General features: G+C 37.7%; 2 protein-coding genes across 2 annotated transcripts; both read left to right on the forward strand.

Annotated features, from left to right (window-relative positions):
* The first annotated feature begins 3,731 nt into the window (after positions 1 to 3,731).
* On the forward strand, positions 3,732 to 7,198 carry LOC126607377 (uncharacterized). Its single transcript, XM_050274934.1, has one exon. The coding sequence runs from the start codon at positions 3,892 to 3,894 to the stop codon at positions 5,026 to 5,028; it is 1,137 nt and encodes a 378-aa protein (XP_050130891.1). The 5' UTR covers positions 3,732 to 3,891; the 3' UTR covers positions 5,029 to 7,198.
* Positions 7,199 to 7,233: 35 nt separating this feature from the next.
* Positions 7,234 to 25,504, forward strand: LOC126609310 (uncharacterized). Its single transcript, XM_050277255.1, has 6 exons — positions 7,234 to 7,399; positions 7,499 to 7,562; positions 7,699 to 7,744; positions 25,068 to 25,141; positions 25,293 to 25,368; positions 25,458 to 25,504. Exons 1-6 carry the CDS (start codon positions 7,350 to 7,352, stop codon positions 25,502 to 25,504), a joined length of 357 nt encoding a protein of 118 aa, XP_050133212.1. The 5' UTR covers positions 7,234 to 7,349.
* Positions 25,505 to 27,079: the final 1,575 nt, after the last annotated feature.

The following is a 27,079-nucleotide window of genomic DNA, read 5'->3' on the forward strand; positions in this document are numbered from 1 at the left end:
TCTACCTTACACGGTGTACGATCCATTAGGTTCCTTTTAGCGAGGCAGTGGGCGATTAGAACTCTTTCAAATTGATTGTGAATTGAAACTTACTTTCAATTCTCCCTTTAGTGATTATACATGTTTAGGGCTTTCACAAACCATGAGTGACACCTAGCAGTATGTCATGGTTACCCAAGCTAATCAGAAGAGGTGGAAAACCTATTCAGTTTAGGATTACAATGCAATACGGTCTTTCTCTAATACAATACTCTTGATCACATTGTTTGGTTTGATAGTTTATTCATGTCTACTATCCAATGTGATTCATTTACTTATATGATTACCTTGAATGTGATTTGGAACGACTTCCTAAATCTCATTCATACTCTGCCCAGAGATTCTTAATCATATCATAGAGTATTCTCCCTCAAACGGTTTGAAGGTTAGAGATCCCTTGTTGTGCATTCACTTGCCTCCATGGCTAAGTGGCTTAACCCCAACTATGCCGTGGACACCCTCCGACGGGGTGACTTTGACAAAGTCAAAGATCAAAGGACCTAACCACAAGACAACTATGATGCCTCAGGTCAAATGACTACTTTGCATTATCCTAATCATGATTTCTCATGTGACATGAGTATGATAACTCCTCGTTGATCGTGTTCAGTGGACTCATTCGTTATTGAGCACCTACATGCTTGTCTTGGTGTCAATCACACCAATGACTCGAGACTAGTCACTCTCCCTAAGAGAAGACATAGCATGTACTGATCTTAACGGACTGTCAATGCCCAATTGGCAATCCTATGATCAGGAACGTTTAGGATATGTATACGAAAGAGAATGGTCTCATTAATCTAACTTGTTTAAATTACATTCTCCCAATTACATATTCCTTGGACTTATCGTTTAAGCATATAACATTTATATGAGACGGCTTAAAACAATAATCTTTGCCCTTGACATTAAACTAGATTAGTTTAACATGTGAAATGTCCGTAAAGTATCATCATATGATTGGTTTTAGGGCACATTTCCCACAGCTAATTGGAACCTAATGGATCGTACACCGAGTAAGGATGAAAATGAAGAAATATAAATGAAATGGATATGCAATTAAATGGTTTAATTGAAAATGGTCAAGATTAATTAATTAGTTAATTAATTTTACAAAAGGTTCATATTGGGCTTTAAGTTGGTTTTGGGTTTCGGGGCCCAAAAGTGTGTATTCACAAAGCCCATTATGTTTAAGTTGTATGACAACTAAAACAAAATGGGCAATTAGCCCAATAACAATGACAAGGCCGGCCATAAGGGAGAGTGGATGCAAACTTGAATTAATTACAAGTTTGCCACTCAAATGTGATGTAGTATAAAGTTAACTTTATAGCTATTTTCTCATTAGGGTTTTCTTTGAGGCAAAGAGGTGAAACATTTTCTCTCTTTTCTCTACAAGGAGGCCGGCCACTTAGAGAGGATTTAGCTAGCAATCTTTTCTTCTCTAAGTCATCCATTTCATCTTCACACCTCATCCTTGGTGTGGAGACTTAGAGACACCAAACCTTTGGTGTTTTTGGAGATCCTTTCCTTACATCCTCAAGGAGCAAAGGAGCACAAAAGGGAAGGAAATCACAAGGAAGATCCAAGGAACTAGGAGGTGACTTGAAGGCCCTCCACTTGGGTGAATCCCTTGTGTAAACAAGGATGAGCTTCAGGGGTAATAAATCTCTAAATCTTACCTTCTCTTTAATGTTGTTAAAGAGTCTTATGGTTCACCATTCACTAGGCTTTGAAAGTCATGGGTTTTAGAATTGTTTTTGAATGCATGCCTACCTTAATGTGTTAATAATTTGCATATGTGTTCAAATATTCTCACATGTTCTTAGCTAGGACAAAATTTTTCCTTCAGTTTAGTGATTACTCAATGGCTTGGATCTTGCAAGTCCCCAACCGAGGAACTTCCCGCACTCAGGAACTTAGGGGAGCACTGATTGTACCATACTTGACCAATCCCGAAACTACTGAGCACCGGTCAACGTTATACCATCAAGGGCCCATAAGAGGTTCCCTCCAACCAGGAGGCCAATCACAGCACGAAACGTGTCAACGTCAAAAGCCAATCACAACACAACGCATGTTAATGTCAGAATGAAACTAGAAACTCTCTTCTATAAATAGAGATCATTCTCTCACAATATTTCGGAATGTCATTTGTACTAAATCATTCACTAGTACTCACTAAAGGAGAGCTTGAACCTATGTACTTGTGTAAACCCATCACAATTAATGAGAACTCCTCTACTTCGTGGACGTAGCCAATCTGGGTGAACCACATACATCTTGTGTTTGCTTCCCTATCTCTATCCATTTATATACTTATCCATACTAGTGACCGGAGCAATCTAGCGAAGGTCACAAACTTGATACTTTCTGTTGTACCAAAGTCCTCACTGATTTTGTGCATCAACATGGCTAATATGTTATTTTCCATGAACTTATTCTCACCTAAATTACTTATTCTATTTTATGTTTTGGCAGGGCATACTTATGAATATGGTTACGTGAAGCATGATTTGAATTGAGATATATATATATATATATATATATATATATATATATTTATGCATATGTTTATATTCTATTTCTGGGAAATTTATACATGTTTTATGGCGAGGGGTTAGAGCATTTTAATGATGAAATGGTTTTGAAAAACATTTGTTTTTGAACACTCACATTTTCTGTTTTGTGCCCTTCCATGTTTTAGGTAGACTTGCTGTTGGTGGCTTTAAGGATCTCGGCGGTTCTGACAGAATAAAATATTTGTACGACGTCTTCTGGTACTGTATAATTAGTACTTGTCCTACTGGACTGCACCTAGACTTTCTATGCTCTGATTAGAAGTATTTACACTTGTATCTCACTCCTAGCACATCCTGTTTATTAGTGCACATTAGTAGCTTTCGGTTTTTATTTATTCGTATATTTCTTATCTTTATTGCTTCCGCACTATGCACATGGCTACGTCACCCTCAATTGACAGCTAGCATGCCTCAATCTCGGTTGGGGTGTGTCACTAGTTATTTGTTAGGCCGTCAAATTTGCATACTGGTTATTGAAACACTCATCTAGAAGTTTTTAAATTTGCATGACAAATTTTTCAACCCGCTGCACCGCGTGGGCATAAACTCTTGTAGTAAATAATAATTTGGAGGGAGAGAATAATAGGACTAGATAAGGGGTTCAATTGTCTAGCTTGATTGATTTTCCCTTGGCCTTATGCTTTTATTAAATACATATATATTCACAGGAATATTGGAACGCTAGATGATCATTGTATTAAATACATGTAAAAATCATAGTTAGTATCCAAGTTTAATAGGTTTATTATCACTTAATACTACGGTGTAATTTTTATTTTTTAAATTTGAATTTCGTGAATGACAAATTTAAAAAAAGAAAGATTTAATGGACCTTTTTCCTAAAAAAAGTAATAGTAAATAATTATGCGTCAAAATTCAGCCCAATGGCTATGTATGTAAATTGAAGAATTGTTGTAGGATAATTCGGGACCAAGGCTCAAAGCTCCACCGCCGGCCAACACAAATTTTGTTATGAACTTAGGATTTAGTGATTTGGCTTAATCAGTATTAGGGTTTTAATATTGGATTTGTTAGTCTTATTCCTGTTAATTAGTGAAGTCTGTTAGAAATGCTAGGTGGCATTAAAGGTGTAAAAGTCTATAAAAAAAGTTGTGTTCCCTCAATTGTATCAGATCAGAATTTACAAACAGAAATACAAAACCAAAAACCAATTCAAGAGCTCTGCTCTCTCTCTCTCTTTCTTCCTTTTCCCTCTCTATCCTTTGTGACTTGCAGGTTGATTAAGGGGTTAGACAATTGGGTCGTATCAATGGTATCATACTTCTCGAATCCTGGTTTCCCTCCTGCGTACACGCACCCATCTACGTTTTCTTTCATGGTTGCTACGAACGAGGATTTGTTTCACGAGACCCTAGATGCTCTATTCGCACCCTACCTTGCTAAGATCCGTCATGCCCATGAGTTAGCTCTCAGTGTTGATAGGGACTCCACTCCAACCCCTATGTTCGCTATCAGCGATGAGGGAGTTTTTTATCCCGCCCCGATGATTTCCGATGACGCTGCAGCAATCGACCCCGGTCAGAAAACAATTCCACTAGTCGCTGCATTAACTGATCACGTTCCGCCATTGCTCTCGTCATTGCTGTTATTGAGAGCTCTAGCAAATCTTCCTGTCAGGCCACCATCGAATTCGAACGCTTCATTGGCAAATTCACCCGACCAGCTGCTATACTCAAATGATATTGTAGCAGCCTCAATTCCATTGCAGAATGTTGAAAAAACCAGGCCCGTTGCGATGGTGACCATAACACCGTTATTTCCATTTTCAGCAACCTTTAGCACTGAATCAGCCCACGCTCACAATCACAAACCCGTTTTGAGCACCAAGGAAACTACAACAATGGCGCATGTTCTGGGTTTTCCTCTTAAGAATGCAGGAGCTACTAAATATGTAGGTCTATCTCATACAAACACCACGAAACATCGCCATGAGGTTTTCAGATCTTTGATTCATAATTTGTCACACAAGAAGGCCAAATGGCATTGGTTTTTGAAATGTTTACTTACATGTTATACTGATGGAAAATTAGGGACGAATGATGTTTATTTGAATGAGATTAATGGGTGGGTCAACATGTATGAGGTTGGAAAATTGGTGATGGTTTTGAATGCAGAGAAAGTGTTTGATGAACTAGCTAATAGACAAAGCAAGGATGCTGCAGGAAACCTCTTCGATCGAATGACACCTCTTTTTCATAACATGGTTGTATGCTCTCAGTTTTGCATAACTGAGGGTGAATTCTGGAATGTATGGGATCCGGGCGGTAGATTAGCAAAAATTCTAAGGGTGATGCTCTGTTCCAAGCACCAAGAGAACCATTGTGAAAAGTACCCTCAATTTTTATCCCACAGCTGCACTCATCAATCATGCAATGCATTTTACTAGTCTACTACGGGTGATGTAACATGAGAAAGCTATTGCTACATGTGGAAGCGTTTGTGATATTTCGAGTGGTCACAGGTCCTTTATTGATGCTGACAAGGCTGGGGAATTATTAATGCCATCAAGGGATGATGAAAAATCGTGTACCAATATATATTTTAGCAAGAAAAGCTTTGGTATGGATGTAGCTTGTGTTGCTAAGCCAATGTTGTTATCTATCAACGATCAATTGCAAGAAGTCAACCTTTTAGATTTTACTGCTCGAAAGTTAGAAGAAAAGGCTCTTAAAGTCATGCATGTATTTTCTTCGGCCTTGGACGGATATGTCTTGAGGTATCTTGACTTTGGACAAAAATGGTGTCAATGCATTTAGGTCACTTCTGAGTTCACAAAACAATTTGGAAGAGTTTTATTTAATGAATATGGCAAGGCTCAATATGTGTCACAACACGAGGGAGTGGCACCGTGATGTCATTAGAAAGATCAAATGGCTGAATGAGAAGGAAATTTCTGTTATGATTGATATTGAAGGACAAGTAAACTGTGAAGGTTTTTTTTATTGTATCAAAAAAGGTGATGAGCTAACCTTTAAGCTGTTGCTTTATTTCAAAATTGTCAAGGCAAAAGGTTTTGGGTTTATTAAATTTAGGTCACCAGAAGAGGCTAAGAAGGTTGTTGGGAACATGAATGATGCTGCTGCTAGTGCCATATAGATAAGGGAGATGGAACAAGGCTTGAATCGTTTGATAGTTTTTGGGAGTGGGCGATGGTCTGATCTTAATGAACGGCTTCAGGATATACTAGAGGGTGTAAATGAAGCTAATATCTTGCCGGAGAAGTTTGATAGTGCAGTTATTAGAGCTCAAATTCAACAATTGGCTTGAGAAATCAGGTAGTTAACCTCATCTGGTTCTGTAACCATCTACAATGAGAATTCTTCCTCTAGTGGGAATTATGCTTCATGTTTATTTCCAGTTGCTGCACTTGCTGCAGGCTATTGTAACATGTGGTGGGGAGGATGGTCATTTTCAGATGTGATGTATGTGACAAGGCATAATATGGCAAATGTTGTTGAAGCTCTAATTAGAAAGGTAGCTAACAAGAGCAATGACTTTGCTAGGAACAGAATAACAAATACAATGAAGAGAATGAGTGAAGAATGCACTATGGGCACCTATTTGGATTTAGTATGCTTTCTCGAAGGTCAGCTAGAAAACAATTTTGGTGCCTTGGTTACTGATTTGCTTGCTGATTTCTCTCTATTTTTCACTTATAATCTTGACTTTAGGCCTTTATGGGATCCGGGAGATGCAACGGCTAAAATTGTTAAGATAGTTTTATGGTACAATGGGATAGAAGTGTTGAAGCTTTGAATAAAGGAAAAAAGCAAAAAACTAGAGATGGTGGATATAGTGATGTGATGGAGAGTTTGCATGATTTAAGTGTGAGCAAGGCTGTGGATATGGTGACTGGGTTCAAAAGTGCATTGGCAGGACATGTTAATAATATAATTCGTAGTAGCACTGTGAGATTGGAGAGACTTCACTCAGAAGGGCTTCATAGATTGCCAGAATGACGGTGTTATGTGGTAGCTCAGTTGTTGATGATTGGTAAATCCATCCTATCTAGTTCAAACAAAACTCAGGAAGCAAATGTCAATGTTGTTTTGGGAGCCAGTGATTTGAGTCTACTAGTTGAGAACATTTCAGTTGAGCAACTTGGTTTGGTCAGAAAGGTGACAATCTTTACGGACTCCACTACCATTATTAGTGATGCAGCATCAAAAGATGGGTTGCAGGTCCATGGTGGGTCTCCATTTGACATTATGGGCAGAAATCATTTCTTGGAAAAGCAATTGCAAGGGCTGCAAATAGGAGCATGTTATGCAGAAGCAAGCAATTGAGAAGTACAACAAGTTCTTCAATTTAACCTTGAGGACAACGTTGTTCTTAAGGGGTAGGCAATGTTATGAACTTAGGATTTAGTGATTTGGCTTAATCACTAGTAGGGGTTTAATATTGGATTTGTTAGTCTTATTCCTGTTAATTAGCGATGTCTGTTTCAAATGCCAGCTGGCATTAAAGGTGTAAAAGCCTATAAAAGGAGCCGAGCTCCCTCAATTGTATCAGATCAGAATTTACAAACAGAAATACAAAACCAAAAGACAATTCAAGAGCTCTGCTCTGTCTCGGTCTGTTTGTCTCTCTCTCTTTCTTTCTTCCCTCTCCTTCTCTATCCTTTGTGACTTACAGGTTGATTAAGGGGTTAGAGAATTGGGTCGTATCAAATCCTCCGACGAAGTTCACCTCTATTCTCTTTTATCCATGGATTCTCTTCCCGACTCCTTCAATCCAAACAAACGTCTAAAAGAAGAGTTACTATTCTTTCACTCTCTCTAAAATCATCTGCTTTACTAAACTGTTGATTATATTTTAATTTAACTTTGTTTTGCGCAATTTGATAACCTTTTCAGGTTTGTGAGCAATTTGAGCGGATCGTCAATGATGGAGATTGCCGCGCTTACCACAATAATCCCTGTAAATTGACCTAATATTTCATATTTCTTCTTCGTTTCGCATTTTTTAAGTTTAGAACAACAATGCTGATGCAACTTTTATGTTGTTTGTATTTTTGTTTTTGTGAACTCTGATAGTTTTCTTACGTTGTTGTCAGATTCTGTTACTTCTGCGGCACAAAGTTGGCTTTCATCGTGTTGTTGGTAAGCCACAAGGACTTCTGTTTTTCCAATCCAACTTTTTTTTTTCTCAATATATTCTCAAATTACCAAAATATTATCCTTCTAATGATTTGGTTATTGAACAAAACCTTGCTGTTATTGTTGTTGTATGCATGTGTGTGTGCGTGATAGCGGTCATGGTTAGACGCCATGTCCTGTATGCTAGATTTTACATATATGATAGAAACATCGTCTGGCGGGGCTACATTCTAGTCTCCAAAAGAGTCTATCTCATAGTTTCTAACATTATCTTGCTGTGTTTTCAGCAACACGAAATGTAGTCATTCAATTTAGCGTTTATACTGTATCCCTTCACATTACCATAAGCTTCTCATTTCCAAGCTTGTTTGATGTGCGTTGTAGCTAATATGTTTGTTTTTCTTATATAATTTTTTTTTTCGTGTGATTGTTTTCCCATAGATGTGGCACCAAAGAAAAATGATGAAGCAGTAGTTGGTTCTAAGGGATGGGCGGCTTACATAGCTTCATTGTCCCTTGATTTTCTTCTCATTATACTTCCAATCGTTTTAGTTTACACTATAAGTGTTCTTTAATTGACAACAACAACAACAACAAAGCCTTTCCCCACTAAGTGGGGTCGGCTATATGAATCCTAGAACGTCATTGCGATCGGTTTTGTGTCATGTCCTCCGTTAGATCCAAGTACTCTAAGTCTTTTCTTAGGGTCTCTTCCAAAGTTTTCCTAGGTCTTCCTCTACCCCTTCGGCCCTGAACCTCTATCCCGTAGTCACATCTTCGAACCGGAGCGTCAGTAGACCTTCTTTGCACATGTCCAAACTCATTTTATGTACGTGTTGATGCTTCACCGCCCAACATTCTGTGCCATATAGCATCGCCGGCCTTATTGCCGTCCTATAAAATTTTCCCTTGAGCTTCAGTGGCATACGACGGTCACACAACATGCCGGATACACTCTTCCACTTCATCCATCCAGCTTGTATTCTATGGTTGAGATCTCCATCTAATTCTCCGTTCTTTTGCAAGATAGATCCTAGGTAGAGAAAACGGTCGCTCTTTGGTATTTCCTGATCTCCGATCCTCACCCCTAACTCATTTTGGCCTCCATTTGCGTTGAATTTGCACTCCATATATTCTGTCTTTAATCGGCTTAGGCGAAGACCTTTAGATTCCAACACTTCTCTCCAAAGGTTAAGCTTCGCATTTACCCCTCATGAGTTTCATCTATCAACACTATATCGTTTGTGAAAAGCATACACCAAGGAATATTATCTTGAATATGTCCTGTTAACTCATCCATTACCAACGCAAAAAGGTAAGGACTTAAGGATTGTTGATGCACAAAATCAATGAGGACTTTGGTACAACAGAAAGTATTAAGTTTGTGATCTTCGCTAGATTGCTCCGGTCATTAGTGTGGATAAGTATGTAAATGGATAGAGACAGGAAAGCAAACACAAGATGTACGTGGTTCACCCAGATTGGCTACGTCCACGGAGTAGAGGAGTTCTCATTAATTGTGAAGGGTTTACACAAGTACATAGGTTCAAGCTCTCATTTACTGAGTACAAGTGAACGATTTAGTACAAATGATATTAGGAAATATTGTGGGAGAATGATCTCGTAATCACGAAACTTCTAAGTATCGAAGTGTGGTATCGTCTTCATTTGCCTTATCTGTCTCATAGGTAGATGTGGCATCTTCTCTGGAAGTACTGTTCCTCCATCCAGGGGTGGTATCTTTAACTGGTGGAGATGCACAAGGTAATGTATCAATTTTACTTGAAGCTTACTTGTAGTTTCAGGCATGGTCAAGCGCGATACAAACCATGTAGTAGGAGTCCCGCAAGTCGCCGAGCTAGGGGATCTGCTGAAAGAGGTGACAGACAAGGTAAGCAATCAGTCCCAGATCAGAAGTTTGATTTCAAGTTCCGGCTGATTGTTCTCATTCTCCCTATCTTGCAGGCAGCATGAAGGATAAAGAGAAGAAAAATGAGAATAGATGATATGAGATGCTTTTGCTTTTGAAGAAGTAACTTTCCACAAGCTTATTCTTGAACTGGGCTGGAGGGTTTTCTGGTTTCCTCCAGAGTATAAGGCCGATTGAAGAATTTGAGGGTTAAAACAAGTCCATCAAATCTAGAGTACGTTCGACCCTGCTGATATGGGATACTTTTGCTGTTGACAAAGTAGTGGATGTATCGGCACGTGTTCTGTTATTCTCATGTTTGTAACATAGTCATGTGCGTGCCGGTGCAACTGTTTATTCTCATGCTTGAGCCCTCTAATCTCCACATGCTTCCTTGTATCCTTCTCACTTTCCCTATCTGTTCATCAAGCAGATGTGGTATCTTCTTTGGAAGCATAAGATGTTGAAGATAAGTACTTGAGAGAAATGCTAGGTAAGTAATCAGGTAAGGGGTTCCAGGCAGTCAGTTCCTGACTGGAAGCTTGATTCCAAGCGCTGACTGATTGCTCTCTTTCTCCTTATCTTGCAGGTAAGAACAAGGCCAAAGGAAAAGATAGGGAAAAAGTATGATATGGGATACTCTTGCTTTTAACCCTGATGATATGAGATATTCTTGCTGTGGTGTAGCTTGTTTGCAGAAGTATTATCGGGGGGAAAGAAAGCTGAGTATTTGGAGAGGCTTCGTTGGGAGTGCCCTCTCAAATATGAGGAAGGGTTGAGCATTTTTACAGGTCTGCCTGTCTATTGAGGATGGAGGTTGACATATATAGGAGTCTCCCTAACAACAAGTAGTAATGTTATTCCTTTACCCTGCTTGGTCATAGCACGATAGTGGGAGCTGCCAGCTTCACGTGTTTTATGTCAGAGCACTTTGAAAAAGTGGTATGTGGTATCTGGAAAGCTGATGTTGCTTGTGAAGATTACAGACAAGCTTTATCCAAGGAGATATGGCTCTCGAAGTTGAGAAAGCGGTGCCTCTTCGATTTTTGAGAAAGCAATCATGCTGGGAGTCTAGCTCTCGAGATTCGGAGAGCGATGTCTCTTCGATTTTTGAGAAAGTAATCATGTTGGGAGTCTGGCTCTCGAGATTCGGAGGGCGGTGCCTCTTCAATTTTGGAGCAAGCAATCTTGTTGGGAGTGTTTTCTCGAATGTGAGTAAAGGTTGGGCATGTTTGCTAGTCTACCTTGCCACGGAACACGGAGGTTGACACACAAAGACTTTCCAATTATCCAGCAGTGGTGCTGTTTCTTTACCCTTATGGGTAATAATATGGTAGTTAGACCTTCAAAATTTATGTGTCTAAATTTTGTTAGTGCTGTTTCTTTGCTATTCTTTTACCCTTCTTGGTCATAACGATGTAGTGGGAGCTACAAGCTTCACGTGTCTAAACTTTGTCAGAGATCTTTGGCAAAGTTATCTGTGGTACCCATGAGTTGATGGTGCGTGTGGAAAGTGGATGATTGAACAGTAAGATTCACGTGCTTTCTACTTCACCAGAAATCTTCAACAGAATGTCCGGAATTTCAGCAAAGTTGAGTGTGCATGTGACAGGTGCTGACAAGGCTGAAAAAGCAGGTGCCTCCTCGTGGTCTCTAAGCAGCCCAGCTTTTGAGAAAGCAAGCGACTCTTCGATTTCTGAGATCGACCTTCGTGGTCTTTGAGTAGCCCAGCTTTTGAGAAAGCAAACGCCTCTTCGATTTCTAAGATCGGCCCTCGTGGTCTCTAAGCAGCCCAGCTTTTGAGAAAGCAAACGCCTCTTCGATTTCTGGGCAGGCGCCTCTTCGATTTCTGAAGCTCCGTCGAGTGCAGATTTTTATAGTTGCTGGCATTAAGTTCCAAAGCACACTTGAATCTCCACCAGTAGAAGCTCCATTCTTGCACTTCTAAGATCTTGATTTGTCCGACCTCTTCTCTCTTCAACACCTTTGAAAATGTCTGGCCCCTCCGACCGTCATTTTAACTTGAACCTTATTGAAGAAGCAGCCACGCCTTCTCCAGATAACATATGGCGCCCATCCTTCTTATCCCCTACTGGTCCTCTTACCGTTGGGGATTCCGTGATGAAGAATGATATGACCGCTGCGGTGGTGGCCAGGAACCTTCTCACTCTTAAAGATAACAGACTACTTTCCAAACGGTCTGATGAGTTGGCTGTTAATGTTGGAAATGTGCCCTAAAACCAATCATATGATGATACTTTACAGACATTTCAAATGTTAAACTAATCTAGTTTAACATATAAAGGGCAAAGATTATTGTTTGAGCCGTCTCATATAAATGTTATATGCTTAAACGATAAAGTCCAAGGAATATGTGATTGGGAGAATGCAATCTAATGAAGTTAGATTAATGAGACCATTCTTTCGTAGACACTTCCTAAATGTTCCTGATCATAGGATTACCAATTGGGCATTGACAGTCCGTTAAGATCAGTACGTACTGTGTCTTCTCTCAGGGAGAGTGACTAGTCTCGAGTCATTGGTGTGTGTGACATCAAGACAAGTACGTAGGTGCTCAATAAGAGAATGAGTTCACTGAACGTGATCAACGAAGAGTTCTTATATTCCATGTCACATGAGAACTCATGGTTGGGATAATGCAAAGTAGTCCTTTTACCTGAGGCATCACAGTTGTCTTGTGGTTAAGTCCTTAATCTTTGATTATGTCTAATTCACCCCCTCGGGGTGTCACGGCATCGTTGGGGTTAAGCCACTTAGCTATGGAGACAAGTGAATACGCAACAAGGGATCTCTAACCTTCAAACAGTTGAGGGAGAATACTCTATGATATGATTTGGAATCTCTGGCCAGAGTATGAATGAGATTGGGGAATGCGTTCCAAATCACATTCAAGGAAATCATATAAGCAAACGATTCACATTGGATAGTAGACATGAGTAAATAAACTATCATACCAAACAATGTGGTCAAGAGTATTAGATTAGAGAAGGACCGTATTGCATTTGTAATCCCGAACTGAATAGGTTCTCCACCTCTTCTGATTAGCTTAGGTAACCATGATATGCTGCTAGGTGTCACTCATGGTTTGTGGAAGCCCTAAACGTGTGTAATCACTAAAGGGAGAATTGAAAATAGTTTCAATTCACAATCGATGTAAAATGGTTTTAATCGCCCACTACCTCGCTAAAAGGAACCTAATGGATCGCACACCGTAAAAGGTAGAGATTGGAGATTAAACGGAAATGAGTAAGAATGATTAAATGGTTTAATCATTTAATTATGGCAAGGATTAATTAATATGTTAATTAATCAAACGAATAAGTTCGTTAAAGACTTCGGGATAGTTTTAGACCTTAAGGCCCAATGGGCTTCGAACGTCAAGCCCATTAACTTAAATTGTATGACAATTTAATGAATAAAGATTCATTAAAGCCCAAAAGCCCAAACATCCCTAAATGGCCGGCCATATTAGATGAATTAGGGTTTTGGTTGTTTAGGTTACTTAAAGAAGTGACTATATAAATGACTTTATAGCCAAAATTCAAAAAGGAAAAATTAAGGGTTTATTTTGGGGGAAAATTGGTGAGAATTGTCTCTCCATTTTCTCTCTAAAGAGGCCAACACCTTGGAGGGTACATCTAGCAATCCTACTACTCCAAGGTCACTCATTTCTTCTACAATCAAACCTTGGTGAAGAGACTTAGAGGTTCCCTATTTTGGGAACTTGGAGAAACCTATTTTTCTATCCAAATCCATGGATCTAAGAAGCAAGGAATGAAGGCCCTATCTCTTTGGGTGATTAGCCTTTGCTTATGCAAAGAGGAATCTACAAAGGTAATAATTTCAACTCACTTTGTTTTGAGTTGATTATTGGTTCACCAATCTACTAGGCTTTGAATTTCATGGTCATGTTTTGTTTTTGAGTGCATACAAGCATGATTCCCCCTTTAATTGTTAATTGCATGCTATATGATGTTGCTCAAATGAACATGTTTTTCAAAATAATCCCTTCAAGTGGTATCAGAGCCTAGGTCTAGTAGTTGGTGAATCCTTTTGGGTTTTGTAGTTCATAAGTTTATGATTTAAAAGTTGTAATTGTTACAAGCTTTATTCTTGCTTCTTTGAATGTAAATTTTGTTTGAAAATTTGCCATCTCAAATGTTGTAGATGTAGTTCATATGAGCATGAATATTGGAGCTAAAATTTGGTGCCATGATTTTGGGAATTTTCGGCCAAATCCAAAGGGTGATTTTTTGGGTTCATGTTTGTCTTGTTAAAATGGTTTTAAGGTGACTTTTGGAACCCCTAAGTACCCTAGGATGTTAGCCTCATTTTGAATGATGAAAATTTGAGTTTTTTGGCTTGAAAACATTCATGGAGCTCTTATGGGTTTTCATGGATGTTCTTCATATGTTCTTGATGTTCTTGCCAAGAACACAAAGGTTTGTGTTTTGATTCAAAGTTTTGATTTATTTCATAAAGTTTATGATATATGTTTTTCAAATGATTTATCATGTATTTAAAGTGTTAAATATTTGTATAAATGATGATGGAAACATCAATCATCAAAACATATATTATTTTTATGAAAGTATTTAAAGTGTTAAATATTTGTATAAATGATGAAAGAAATATAAATCATCAAAACATATATTATTTTTATGAAAGGTGAAAGCACTACTTGATTGTTTTTGACAAAACTAATAAATCAAAACACCCACCACTCCTTTTTATCCCTAAAAACCGGCCACCCTAATAAAATAGGGTATTTTTGGGGCTTTTATGCAATTACATAAAGTTTTGATACTTTTGTGTATTTGTACTTTGATCCGAAAGTTTACGTTTTGACGTTAAGGCCTAAAAACGCTAAAGGACAAATTGTTTTGCTCCTTTAATGAAGTTTTTGAATTTATTTAAATTTTGGGTTCTAGTTGTATTTACATGAAGTAGTGACTTTTGTGTTTTTACAAAGTGACCCCAAAAGTTTATGTTTTCGCAATATGGCCCAAAAAAGTTGTGGTTATTGCATGATGGCCCAAATAGGATGAGAACAAAATTGTTTTGTCTCTTTAAATGAGAATTGGATTTTCATTTTGTTTAGCTCCACTTAAATCAATTTTATGGATACAAAAACCAAATGAAAATGTTGCATTCAATTAATTAGTTAAAGCGTTAATTAATTAAAGGATGATTATGAACCTAAGCCTAATATAATTGAGCTATGTGAAAGGCGTTTCAAATTTGTTTGAACCATGGGAATGTGTAGATTAGATTTTGGTTGTAATTTGATTTGATCAAATGTTGTAAAAGGGCATAAGTCCTTCTTTACTTTAAGGTAATTTGTATTATGCAAATGTTGTAATGAGCATAAGCTCATCCTTTACTTTGAAGTATTTCTTTCTTGCTTTATATGATATGCATGAAAATGAAGTAATTGGGTCCAACGCCCCTAAGACAACACGCCTTAATGTGATTAAACGCGTAACTAAAATCAATCTCCATCCCTAGACCGAGATTCAACACAAGGCTCGTGTTGAATCTAAACAAAGGTTCATAGTCATCCTAAGGCCCTAAGGCAACTATATAGTCCAACAAATGAATGCAAACCTAATGTTAGTAGTAACATATACTCTTGCTTTAAAAACCGTTTTAAAAGTATAGTGGGAGTATTATGTACAACTAAAACAATCATATGGACCAATAGTTGTAATAGGACCAAAATTGTTTTAATAGAGATTAAAATGTATATTGAAATGTGATGAGACCTAAAAACCCTCAACCAAACCAATATTAAGTTGATAAGCGAGAGATGTTTAGAATATCTCTTCGTGGCCTTCCACCGTGGTGGGATCCAATCGTTTATGACTTGTACACCGGCTTCACCCTATCATGGGGGAGTACAAAGTGCATGCTTATACTCAGGAGGAATCCATATACATATGATGAGGTGAGTGTAGGCAACGAGGATAGCTATATATCGTATCATCGTGAGGCTATTCTTGAACCCCTTCACGCACTAAGCATGGTGGGAAGAACTTAACTAAGTGCAATGGAACCAATATCATATCATTGTGAGGTTACATTCTCTAGAGGCCAAATAAGATGGGTACTTGCATTAGTTGCAAATGAGTAAGCGTACTCTCTCATTATTATTGTTGCTAGCCATATATCGTATCATCGTGAGGTGGGCTTGGTAATAGTGAGCCTCCCATAACCTACTAAGAGTTTCATCCAAAACTCTCGAATTCCAATGAGGGATATGGAATTTGCCAAAAACAGTGGGTGATGCTATTTGATTTAAAGACCCGAATCAAATGGCTTAAAATCAATCAATTTATATACGTTATGTATTTGTTTACCAATATATTTGCAAACGCTATCCAACACTTGACAAATAAAAGCCGAACGTTTAGTTTACGGACTTGGTACTACAAAACCATAGATTGTCTTTAATGGCTTGTAAATGTACCTAAGTAGTCTCATCCTCACAATCTTCCTATTGATAATGTATCATTAGAAGAATATGTTAGAAAAGGTCTATCATAGAGAGGACAACACTTTTAATGTCATAATTCTTCAATTACAAATTGTTGTATGAAGAAATAAGAGTTGCTTTGAACAACCCTTAGTCAATACAAACACTTAGTGCTTATTTCTTTGTTAATTGAACAAAGAACTTGAGAAGTAAGCACAAGGGCATGGACACTTTATGTGCCATGATTCTTCACTTACAAATTGTTGAATGAAGAAATGAGAGTTGCCTTGTACAACTCTTGAAAGTTTGTAATTATGTTTAGAACATAATGGTTGGTTGACAAAAATAGTCCATTAACATGGACTTATGATGATTTTGAATCATTGAGTGTTGAAGTGTTAAACCACTTAACGAGACGGAAACTAGGCAAGGACTTCACCTTAGTTTCCCTATCCTAATGGTTCACTAAGTTTATGGTAAACTATGTAGTGAACAATAACCACATACTCTCCAAATTGTTTGATGTGTATAACACAATTGAAAAAAGGTTTCAAGAGAGATAGTGGGAGTTTAGGGACCATGACTAATGTAGTCAAAGGTGAAAGTCAAATAAAGAAGATAAATAACTCCAAGGGAACAAACTTTCTTTATGAAAGGATGGACATTGGAAGGGGTATTTGCAAGAAATGTCTTGCAAGTGTCAAGAACACACCTTTCGAAGGTGTTGTAAATTGTTCTTGAATAGTTCAAAACAGTTGGTTCTTCTACTTGAATGTATGATTCCGTATTAGTAACTATGTTTTACAAATCGTTGTAAAAGTGTGACTAATAAGAAGTAGAAGATATATGAGAGAAGAAAAGGTGCTTCACATACGGAACGTGAATAAGATATAGATCTCTGCGAAAGCAGATAGTACTTACTTCCTCATATGAACTACCAAAGAAATTGGATTATAGTAATCTAATTGATTGTCTCTATAGTAGAGATGATATGGTAGTGTTAACTGTTTAGAATATAATGATGCTTAAAACCCAAAAGGTTGCAAGGTAGTGACTAATCCCAACTAAATTGTGATACCTCTAAAACATAAGTTACGAGTTGGTGAAACAAGGATGCTTTGGATCGTTAGATCCGGATCCAATACCTTCTTGTTAAAATTGTATAGAGGCGAAATGTTCGAATCTTTATTCTTTTGGAAAGAAGAAAGAATCACAAAGTTGTTGAGGTTAATTCACTTAGATGTTAGTGGCACTTGTCCACAACATAATACTACTCATGTTATATGACATTCACCGAAGATCACTCTCGGTTGGACTATAGTTTATTTTGAATAAACACAAGTCCGAATACTTTGCAAAAGGTTTCAAAGAATTCAAGAAATGTAAATAGATGAGTAAGATATCTAAAGTATTTACCTCCTTAGATTTGATCCAAGGAAAGGTAACACTTTAGATGAGTTTCCTTGAAAGATATCAAGGAAATAAGCATCATAAGATAATGTGTTTCTCCATTAGGAGAAGAACGAACTCGAATAAGATTTAGTTCGTTAGATATTATCTATTACCCATATATAGGATATATACTTCTAAAACAATATGATTGTCAATGAGAAGATCTTCCAATATTTTCATGACTCCATAAGATGTAGTTGGAAAGAAAGACAAATCTTAAGCATGTTAAAGATTTGGGGTTGTGTGCTAACAAGCAATATTTGTTTAATAACAATCTTGTGGGATATCCTTAAATTAACTTTTGGATATCGCTTCTATAAACCAACTAACAAATGTTGTTTTGTTGGGTAGTTCATTGTAATTCTACAATGTGATTTGCCTAAAAGCAAATGAACGAGAGATAGAACTCAAAGAATGGGTTCTTTGAGAGACAAGATAGTAATCAACAAATATAACAACCTAGTTCCTATACCACAAGCTCCAAGGTAGTCGATAAGGATTTATAAACCGTCTCAGTTGAATGGTTTTGAACTTTATGACTACAATGAGTGCATATACGATATATACTCAAGAAAATGGTAAAGTACCATTTGACTCGAAATAATGAAACCTTCAAAGCTAATTGGTAGCTTAAGGTGACTACAATCAAAGAGAATGGTTGACTTTAAAGAAACCATTTTTGACGTAGTCTTAGTTTCAATTAATTCGAAGATTGCTAAGCTACAACTAAAATGGTGATTCAATGTTTTGACATAATATGGGTTTCCGAAACCATTATTAAGATAGTCTTGATAATATATGTCCAAAACTATAAATCACAAGACATGTAAGTTGTAGAGATCCATCCATCATGGATCTTAGCAAGTTAGTAGGAGCTATTTGCATTTTATGAGGAAAAAGGATCAAATCGTTTGATTTCTCATCAAGATGTAAATGAATCTTTTGTTTACGAGGTTTACAAAAGATTAGTGGGAGTTAATCATGTTCCTAAAATTTAAAATATATATGATATATTAATTTTGGAAATGAAATGAATTCTTCTTCGTTAAAGTTATGACTTTAAGCATTCTATAAACGATAGAATGTATATGGGAGATATAGTCTATATACATGGGAATGAAATCTATATTGATAGATTTTAGGATATAATTGGATTGTATTAATCCCTAATAATAGACAAGAGATGCTGGGAAGTTTCTCATATGATGATAAACTTCAATCAAATGGACAATTCTAGTAAGACTAAGAAGTTGTTGACTCCCAAAGAAATAATGCGTAAATAGAATCCTTTATGCGTAAGCAGAAAGGTGATTTATGTATTTCATATTGTATGAAAAACATTGATATGAGTTGTACCTAGAACGGTACAAGACGATATCAATACAAGCCAGGATCAGAACCATGGCAACTGTCAAGTGAGTCCTTAAGTATTTAAGAAATACTAAAGGATAAATTCCTCAAAGATCGAGGAAGAATTAGAGTAACGTAATGGAAGCGTAAATGTATTAGATTATGAATCTAATCCATCATTGGATGTTTCTTCATTACGAATGAAGAAATAAACAGATATCTCTTTATTATGACTAAAGAGATATTTGGATGGAAGCATTAAAGTAATGACTTTAGTGTGTTCCATTATGAATGCAAGATATATTGCCATATAGAAGTTTACAACAATGTTGTTTGGATGGGAAAGTTCATTTATGAACTCTCTATACGGTTCCAACCAGAAAGTGTATGACACTAATGGGGCGATAGCTCAAGCCTGGGAATCAAGGGCTCATCAAGATCCGAACACAAATGAGAGACTGAACCACATGATTGAGAATCATGTATAATGGTGACGTCGATATTCTCAACGTTGCTTCTATGGATAACATATAGATATCCATTGTCTAGGCCTACTTTTCAGCCATTTATGAAATGACTACAGAAGAGGTATCATCACTGATGACCAATGCTGATTGGCTCTAGTGCAAGTGGGAGATTGTTGGAAATGTGCCCTAAAACCAATCATATGATGATACTTTACGGACATTTCAAATGTTAAACTAATCTAGTTTAACATATAAAGGGCAAAGATTATTGTTTGAGCCGTCTCATATAAATGTTATATGCTTAAACGATAAAGTCCAAGGAATATGTGATTGGGAGAATGCAATCTAATGAAGTTAGATTAATGAGACCATTCTTTCGTAGACACTTCCTAAATGTTCCTGATCATAGGATTACCAATTGGGCATTGACAGTCCGTTAAGATCAGTACGTACTGTGTCTTCTCTCAGGGAGAGTGACTAGTCTCGAGTCATTGGTGTGTGTGACATCAAGACAAGTACGTAGGTGCTCAATAAGAGAATGAGTTCACTGAACGTGATCAACGAAGAGTTCTTATATTCCATGTCACATGAGAACTCATGGTTGGGATAATGCAAAGTAGTCCTTTTACCTGAGGCATCACAGTTGTCTTGTGGTTAAGTCCTTAATCTTTGATTATGTCTAATTCACCCCCTCGGGGTGTCACGGCATCGTTGGGGTTAAGCCACTTAGCTATGGAGACAAGTGAATGCGCAACAAGGGATCTCTAACCTTCAAACAGTTGAGGGAGAATACTCTATGATATGATTTGGAATCTCTGGCCAGAGTATGAATGAGATTGGGGAATGCGTTCCAAATCACATTCAAGGAAATCATATAAGCAAACGATTCACATTGGATAGTAGACATGAGTAAATAAACTATCATACCAAACAATGTGGTCAAGAGTATTAGATTAGAGAAGGACCGTATTGCATTTGTAATCCCGAACTGAATAGGTTCTCCACCTCTTCTGATTAGCTTGGGTAACCATGATATGCTGCTAGGTGTCACTCATGGTTTGTGGAAGCCCTAAACGTGTGTAATCACTAAAGGGAGAATTGAAAATAGTTTCAATTCACAATCGATGTAAAATGGTTTTAATCGCCCACTACCTCGCTAAAAGGAACCTAATGGATCGCACACCGTAAAAGGTAGAGATTGGAGATTAAACGGAAATGAGTAAGAATGATTAAATGGTTTAATCATTTAATTATGGCAAGGATTAATTAATATGTTAATTAATCAAACGAATAAGTTCGTTAAAGACTTCGGGATAGTTTTGGACCTTAAGGCCCAATGGGCTTCGAACGTCAAGCCCATTAACTTAAATTGTATGACAATTTAATGAATAAAGATTCATTAAAGCCCAAAAGCCCAAACATCCCTAAATGGCCGGCCATATTAGATGAATTAGGGTTTTGGTTGTTTAGGTTACTTAAAGAAGTGACTATATAAATGACTTTATAGCCAAAATTCAAAAAGGAAAAATTAAGGGTTTATTTTGGGGGAAAATTGGTGAGAATTGTCTCTCCATTTTCTCTCTAAAGAGGCCAACACCTTGGAGGGTACATCTAGCAATCCTACTACTCCAAGGTCACTCATTTCTTCTACAATCAAACCTTGGTGAAGAGACTTAGAGGTTCCCTATTTTGGGAACTTGGAGAAACCTATTTTTCTATCCAAATCCATGGATCTAAGAAGCAAGGAATGAAGGCCCTATCTCTTTGGGTGATTAGCCTTTGCTTATGCAAAGAGGAATCTACAAAGTTAATAATTTCAACTCACTTTGTTTTGAGTTGATTATTGGTTCACCAATCTACTAGGCTTTGAATTTCATGGTCATGTTTTGTTTTTGAGTGCATACAAGCATGATTCCGCCTTTAATTGTTAATTGCATGCTATATGATGTTGCTCAAATGAACATGTTTTTCAAAATAATCCCTTCAGTTAAGTATTCTCTGGCTCTGAGTGTTCACTGTGCAGGTTCTGTGTCTAATAGGGCCCAACGCCTATTTGCTCGAACCCGCCAAGTTGAATCATTGGCGGCTGAAGTGATGAGTCTCAAACAGGAGATTAGAGGGCTCAAGCATGAGAATAAACAGTTGCACCGGCACGCACATGACTATGTTACAAACATGAAAAGGAAGCTTGACCAAATGAAGGAATCTGATGGTCAGATTTTACTTGATCATCAACGGTTTGTGGGTTTGTTCCAAAGGCATTTATTACCTTCGTCTTCTGGGGCTGTATCGCGTAATGAAGCTCCAAATGATCAACGTCTGATGCCTCCTCCTTCTAGGGTTCTGTCCAGTACTGAGACTCCGAATGATCCCCCTCCGGTGCCTTCTCTTTCTGGGGCTCTACCGACTGCTGAGACTTCTCCTAAGCAACCTTTCTGAAGGCTCCCTCTTGTTTGTTTATTTTGACTCATGTATATGTACATATTTGTAACTTATCGGAGATATCAATAAATAAGCTTTGCTTCATTTCAGCGTATTGTGTTAAATACACCAAAGCCTTCTTCACTAAGTTCTTTGATTTTTTTCTTTTGTTGAAGCTTGTATGTTGAAGCTTTGTGAGTGGAGCATGTAGGTTGAGGTAGTGTTCCCTTAATTTCCTGAGTGAGGAAAACTTCTCGGTTGGAGACTTGAAAAATCTAAGTCACTGAGTGGGGTCGGCTATAAGAATCTTAAAACACCATTGTGCTCGGTCCTGTGTCATGTCCTCCGTTAGATCCAAGTACTCTAAGTCTTTTCTTAGAGTCTCTTCCAAAGTTTTCCTAGGTCTTCCTCTACCCTTTCGGCCTTGAACCTCTGTCCCGTAATCGCATCTTCTAACCGGAGCATCAGTAGGCCTTTTTTGCACATGTCCAAACCACTGTAACCGATTTTCTCTCAGCTTTCCTACAATTTTGGCTACTCCTACTTTATCTTGGATATCCTCATTCGTAATCTTATCCTTTCTCGTGTTCCCACACATCCAACGAAGCATCCTCATCTCCGCTACACCCATTTTATGTACGTGTTGATGCTTCACCGCCCAACATTCTGTGCCATACAGCATTGTCGGCCTTATTGCCGTCCTATAAAATTTTCCCTTGAGCTTCAATGGCATACGACGGTCACACAACACGCCAGATGCACTCTTCCACTTCATCCATCCAGCTTGTATTCTATGGTTGAGATCTCTATCTAATTCTCCGTTCTTTTGCAAGATAGATCCTACGTAGTGAAAATAGTCGCTCTTTGGTATTTCCTGATCTCCGATCCTCACCCCTAACTCATTTTGGCCTCCATTTGCACTAAACTTGTACTTCATATATTCTGTCTTTGATCGGCTTAGGCGAAGACCTTTAGATTCCAACACTTCTCTCCAAATGTTAAGCTTCGCATTTACCCCTTCCTGAGTTTCATCTATCAACACTATATCGTATGCGAAAAGCATACACCAAGGAATATCATCTTGAATATGTCCTGTTAACTCATCCATTACCAACGCAAAAAGGTAAGGACTTAAGGATGAGCCTTGATGTAATCCTATAGTTATGGGGAAGCTTTCGGTTTGTCCTTCATGAGTTCTTATGGCAGTCTTTGCTCCTTCATACATATCCTTTATAGCTTGGATATATGCTACTCGTACTCCTTTCTTCTCTAAAATCCTCCAAAGAATGTCTCTTGGGACCCTATCATACGCTTTTTTCCAAATCTATAAAGACCATATGTAAATCCTTTTTCCCATCTCTATATCTTTCCATCAATCTTCGTAAGAGATAGATTGCCTCCATGGTTGAGCGCCCTGGCATGAACCCGACTTGGTTGTCTGAAACCCGTGTCTCTTGCCTCAATTTATGCTTAATGACTCTTTGCCAGAGCTTCATTGTATGACTTATTAGCTTAATACCCCTATAGTTCATGCAATTTTGTACGTCGCCCTTATTCTTGTAGATAGGCACCAAAGTGCTCTTTCGCCACTCATTTGGCATCTTCTTCGTTTTCAAAATCCTATTGAAAAGGTCAGTGAGCCATGCTATACCTGTCTCTCCCAAGACTTTCCACACTTCGATTGGCATATCGTCTGGGCTCACTGTTTTTTTATGCTTCATCTTCTTCAAAGCTACAACCACTTCTTCCTTCCTGATTCGACGATAAAATGAGTAGTTTCTACACTTTTCTGAGTTACTCAACTCCCCTAAAGAAGTACTCCTTTCATGTCCTTCATTGAAAAGATTATGAAAATAACCTCTCCATCTGTCTTTGACCGCGTTCTCTGTAGCAAAAACCTTTCCATCCTCATCCTTGATGCACCTCACTTGGTTTAGGTCCCTTGTCTTCTTTTCCCTTGCTCTAGCTAGTTTATAGATATCCAACTCTCCTTCTTTGGTGTCTAGTCACTTATACATATCGTCATAAGCCGCTAACTTAGCTTCTCTCATAGGTTTCTTTGCCTCTTGCTTTGCTCTTCTATACCTTTCACCATTTTCATCGGTCCTATCCTTGTATAAGGCTTTACAACATTCCTTCTTAGCCTTCACCTTTGTTTGTACCTCCTCATTCTACCACCAAGATTCCTTTTGGTGTGGAGCAAAGCCCTTGGACTCTCCTAATACCTCTTTTGCTACTTTTCGGATACAACTAGCCATGGAATCCCACCTTTGGCTAGCTTCCCCCTCTCTATCCCACACACACTGGGTGATTACTTTCTCTTTGAAAATGGCTTGTTTTTCTCCTTTTAGATTCCACCATCTAGTCCTTGGGCACTTCCAAGTCTTGTTCTTTTTTGTCACTCTTTTGATATGTACATCCATCACCAACAAGCGATGTTGATTAGGCAAGCTCTCTCCCGGTATAACTTTGCAATCCTTACAAGTTATACGATCCCCTTTCCTCATTAGAAGAAAATCTATTTGTGTTTTTGACGACCCACTCTTGTAGGTGATCACATGTTCTTCTCTCTTCTTAAAGAAGGTGTTGGCTAAGAAGAGATCATATGCCATTGCAAAATCCAAGATAGCTTCCCCATCCTCGTTTCTCTCCCCAAAACCATGGCCACCATGAAAACCTCCATAGTTGTCTGTCTCCCTGCCCACGTGTCCATTTAAATCTCCTCCTATAAATAACTTCTCCGTCTGGGCAATTCCTTGCACCAAGTCTCCAAGGTCTTCCCAAAATTTCTCTTTCGAACTCGTATCCAACCCTACTTGAGGTGCGTACGCACTAATCACATTGATGAGTTCTTGTCCTATTACAATCTTGATTGCCATGATTCTATCTCCTACCCTCTTGACATCTACAACATCTTGTGTCAAGGTCTTGTCCATGATGATGCCAACACCGTTTCTCGTTCTATTTGTGCCCGAATACCAAAGTTTAAACCCTGAGTTTTGGAAGGATCCAAGCTTTTAAGTAATCTTTAGAGTGGAGATTGCAATCCTTTTTTCTCCACCACTTTTCAAATTTCTGAAAGCAGTGCCTTTGCTCATGAATCATCAAAGTGTCTCAAAATTGATAGTGTGTAACTGTATATTCTAGAGTCGGGTCTTCTGTTGTGGTCACATTATTCTTATCCAGGGATACATGTCATATTATATTCACTATGATCATAACTCATTTCAGGTTTTGGCAGAGTGGATGTATATCTGGGCGACTTTGTTGATGTTGTTACTGCTTTTCAGTATTGCAGCAAAAAGGTAAATATGTTACTTCTTTTCAGTATTCCCCCCATTATGAGTAGTCATTCATGCCATGTTCACAATCCTAGAAGATGTTTGTATGAGTAGCAGAGTATTTTTATGATTGGATATAGTAGACTGATTCACAGTTGCATTCACTTAAATGTAGGTTTGGTTCTTATTCTACTTTGAAGGAGGATCCTTATTCTATAAGGCAAAATATTTCGTCTTACAGAGTTGCTACGGTATGCAGTTTCACTTAGGTCTGCATAGTATAATTTTTTACTATAAAAAATTTCCTGTAACTTATACTATTTTTTCGTGTGAACAAAAGTAATTGCTGCAGATGATCATCACATGCCTTTGTATCTTGACTGTTGACTTCAGAATATTCCCTAGAAGATATGCCAAGACTGAGACTTATGGTACGGGCTGGGTAAGAATTTTGCAAGCAATATGGAACGAAACTGCGATCTTCTTAAGCCTATTGTTACAGTGTTGACTTGACTAGATTTTGTTCATTTTCATTAGAGTATAACTTGTACCACCTTACTCGTCAAATTGATAAGTCAAATAACATATGTTCCATTACTAGCATTTCCTTCTGGGTTGCCATCAATTGATGAGTAGCTTCCAATTTGCCGCGAACTTTTTAATTCTGTCTGAATTTCGCTATCTCTGAATTTCGTTTGATATCATACCACACCCTCATGAATAATTCCTTCATTATTTATCAATAGCCAATATAGTACAAGACTTAGGGATGCAATCATAAGTTACCGGCGCTCACTAGTTCTCTGGTACTAGTTCCAAATTTTGTTTAGAATAAGAATAGTAGAATTGTCCAAATTTTGTTTAAAATAAGAATAGTAGAATTGTTTCGGATCATATTTTTTCTATCACTTCTTTTTCTTCCTGTGCCTTTATATTAGCTTCTCTTAATTTATTGTTTGTATTTTAGATATTCTTTTTTCTTTGAGACCTACATCGTATGTGTTAAACGTCTCTACTTAATGAATATCTATTGAGGAAATTAAATCGAGAAATGACCACTAGTGAAAAAATTTCCATACATGAATTTGTCAGATGGATCTTGGGGTTGGCTCATTTGTCATAGCAAATTCGTTAGTTTCACGGCAAGCACGAAATATATCATCAAGGTTAGTCACTTATAATTAGGAAAACTAATAAAAAGACCTTGAAAACTTTGAGTTTTAATGATAAAGACCAAATAAAGGGTAAAGTGAATAGTACCATGTTTGACTTTTTAGTATAAAAATGTGGTTTTTCGTTAAAGTGAACAGTACCACGGGCTTTTCATCAAAACTCCCATAATAATTTTGTTGGTTTGGGTGTAACGTCTTAACTCTCTCTCTCTCTCTCTTCTCTCATGTAGGTGTGTGTGTGTGTGTGCATATAGCATACATCTATAAATTTGCAAATGTTTATTTGTTCTAACTCCTAAGATATTCTTTTCTCTTGGCATATCTTTTTTGAAAGTTTAGACAAACAGCAATAAAAAAAAAAAGTTAAGAGAATAACGTGTTTCGGAATAATGGAAATATATGGAGGTTTGAGTGTTCCTCCAAAACTAGCAGCACCCCAATGGAACAAATATCTTATGACTAGTCTCTTAAAGGTCCCAACTTCCAAGAAATCCTTGGATTATGTTTAAATATTATCATCATTTTTGTTAACTCTTTAATGGTTTGTTTTTTCCTATTGTTTGCTCCCTAAATCCGCCATGGGCCTCGCGGGCAAGCTGGGGATTTACTTCACATACGAGATAGGTGGGTGCGGGCATGCCACTACTAGATACCGCTAGCAGATTGGATTTAAATGATTGAGGTTGCACCTTTTGACTTCAAATCAAGAGATTGTGCCATTTGAGTGGGAGTTGCTCAAATCAAGGTTCTTTCTTTGCCTTAAAAATAAGGATTTTACTTATATAGAGAG

The sequence above is a fragment of the Malus sylvestris genome, chromosome 16 (genome assembly GCF_916048215.2).
Source record: "Malus sylvestris chromosome 16, drMalSylv7.2, whole genome shotgun sequence".
In the NCBI taxonomy this organism is placed as follows: Eukaryota; Viridiplantae; Streptophyta; class Magnoliopsida; order Rosales; family Rosaceae; genus Malus; species Malus sylvestris.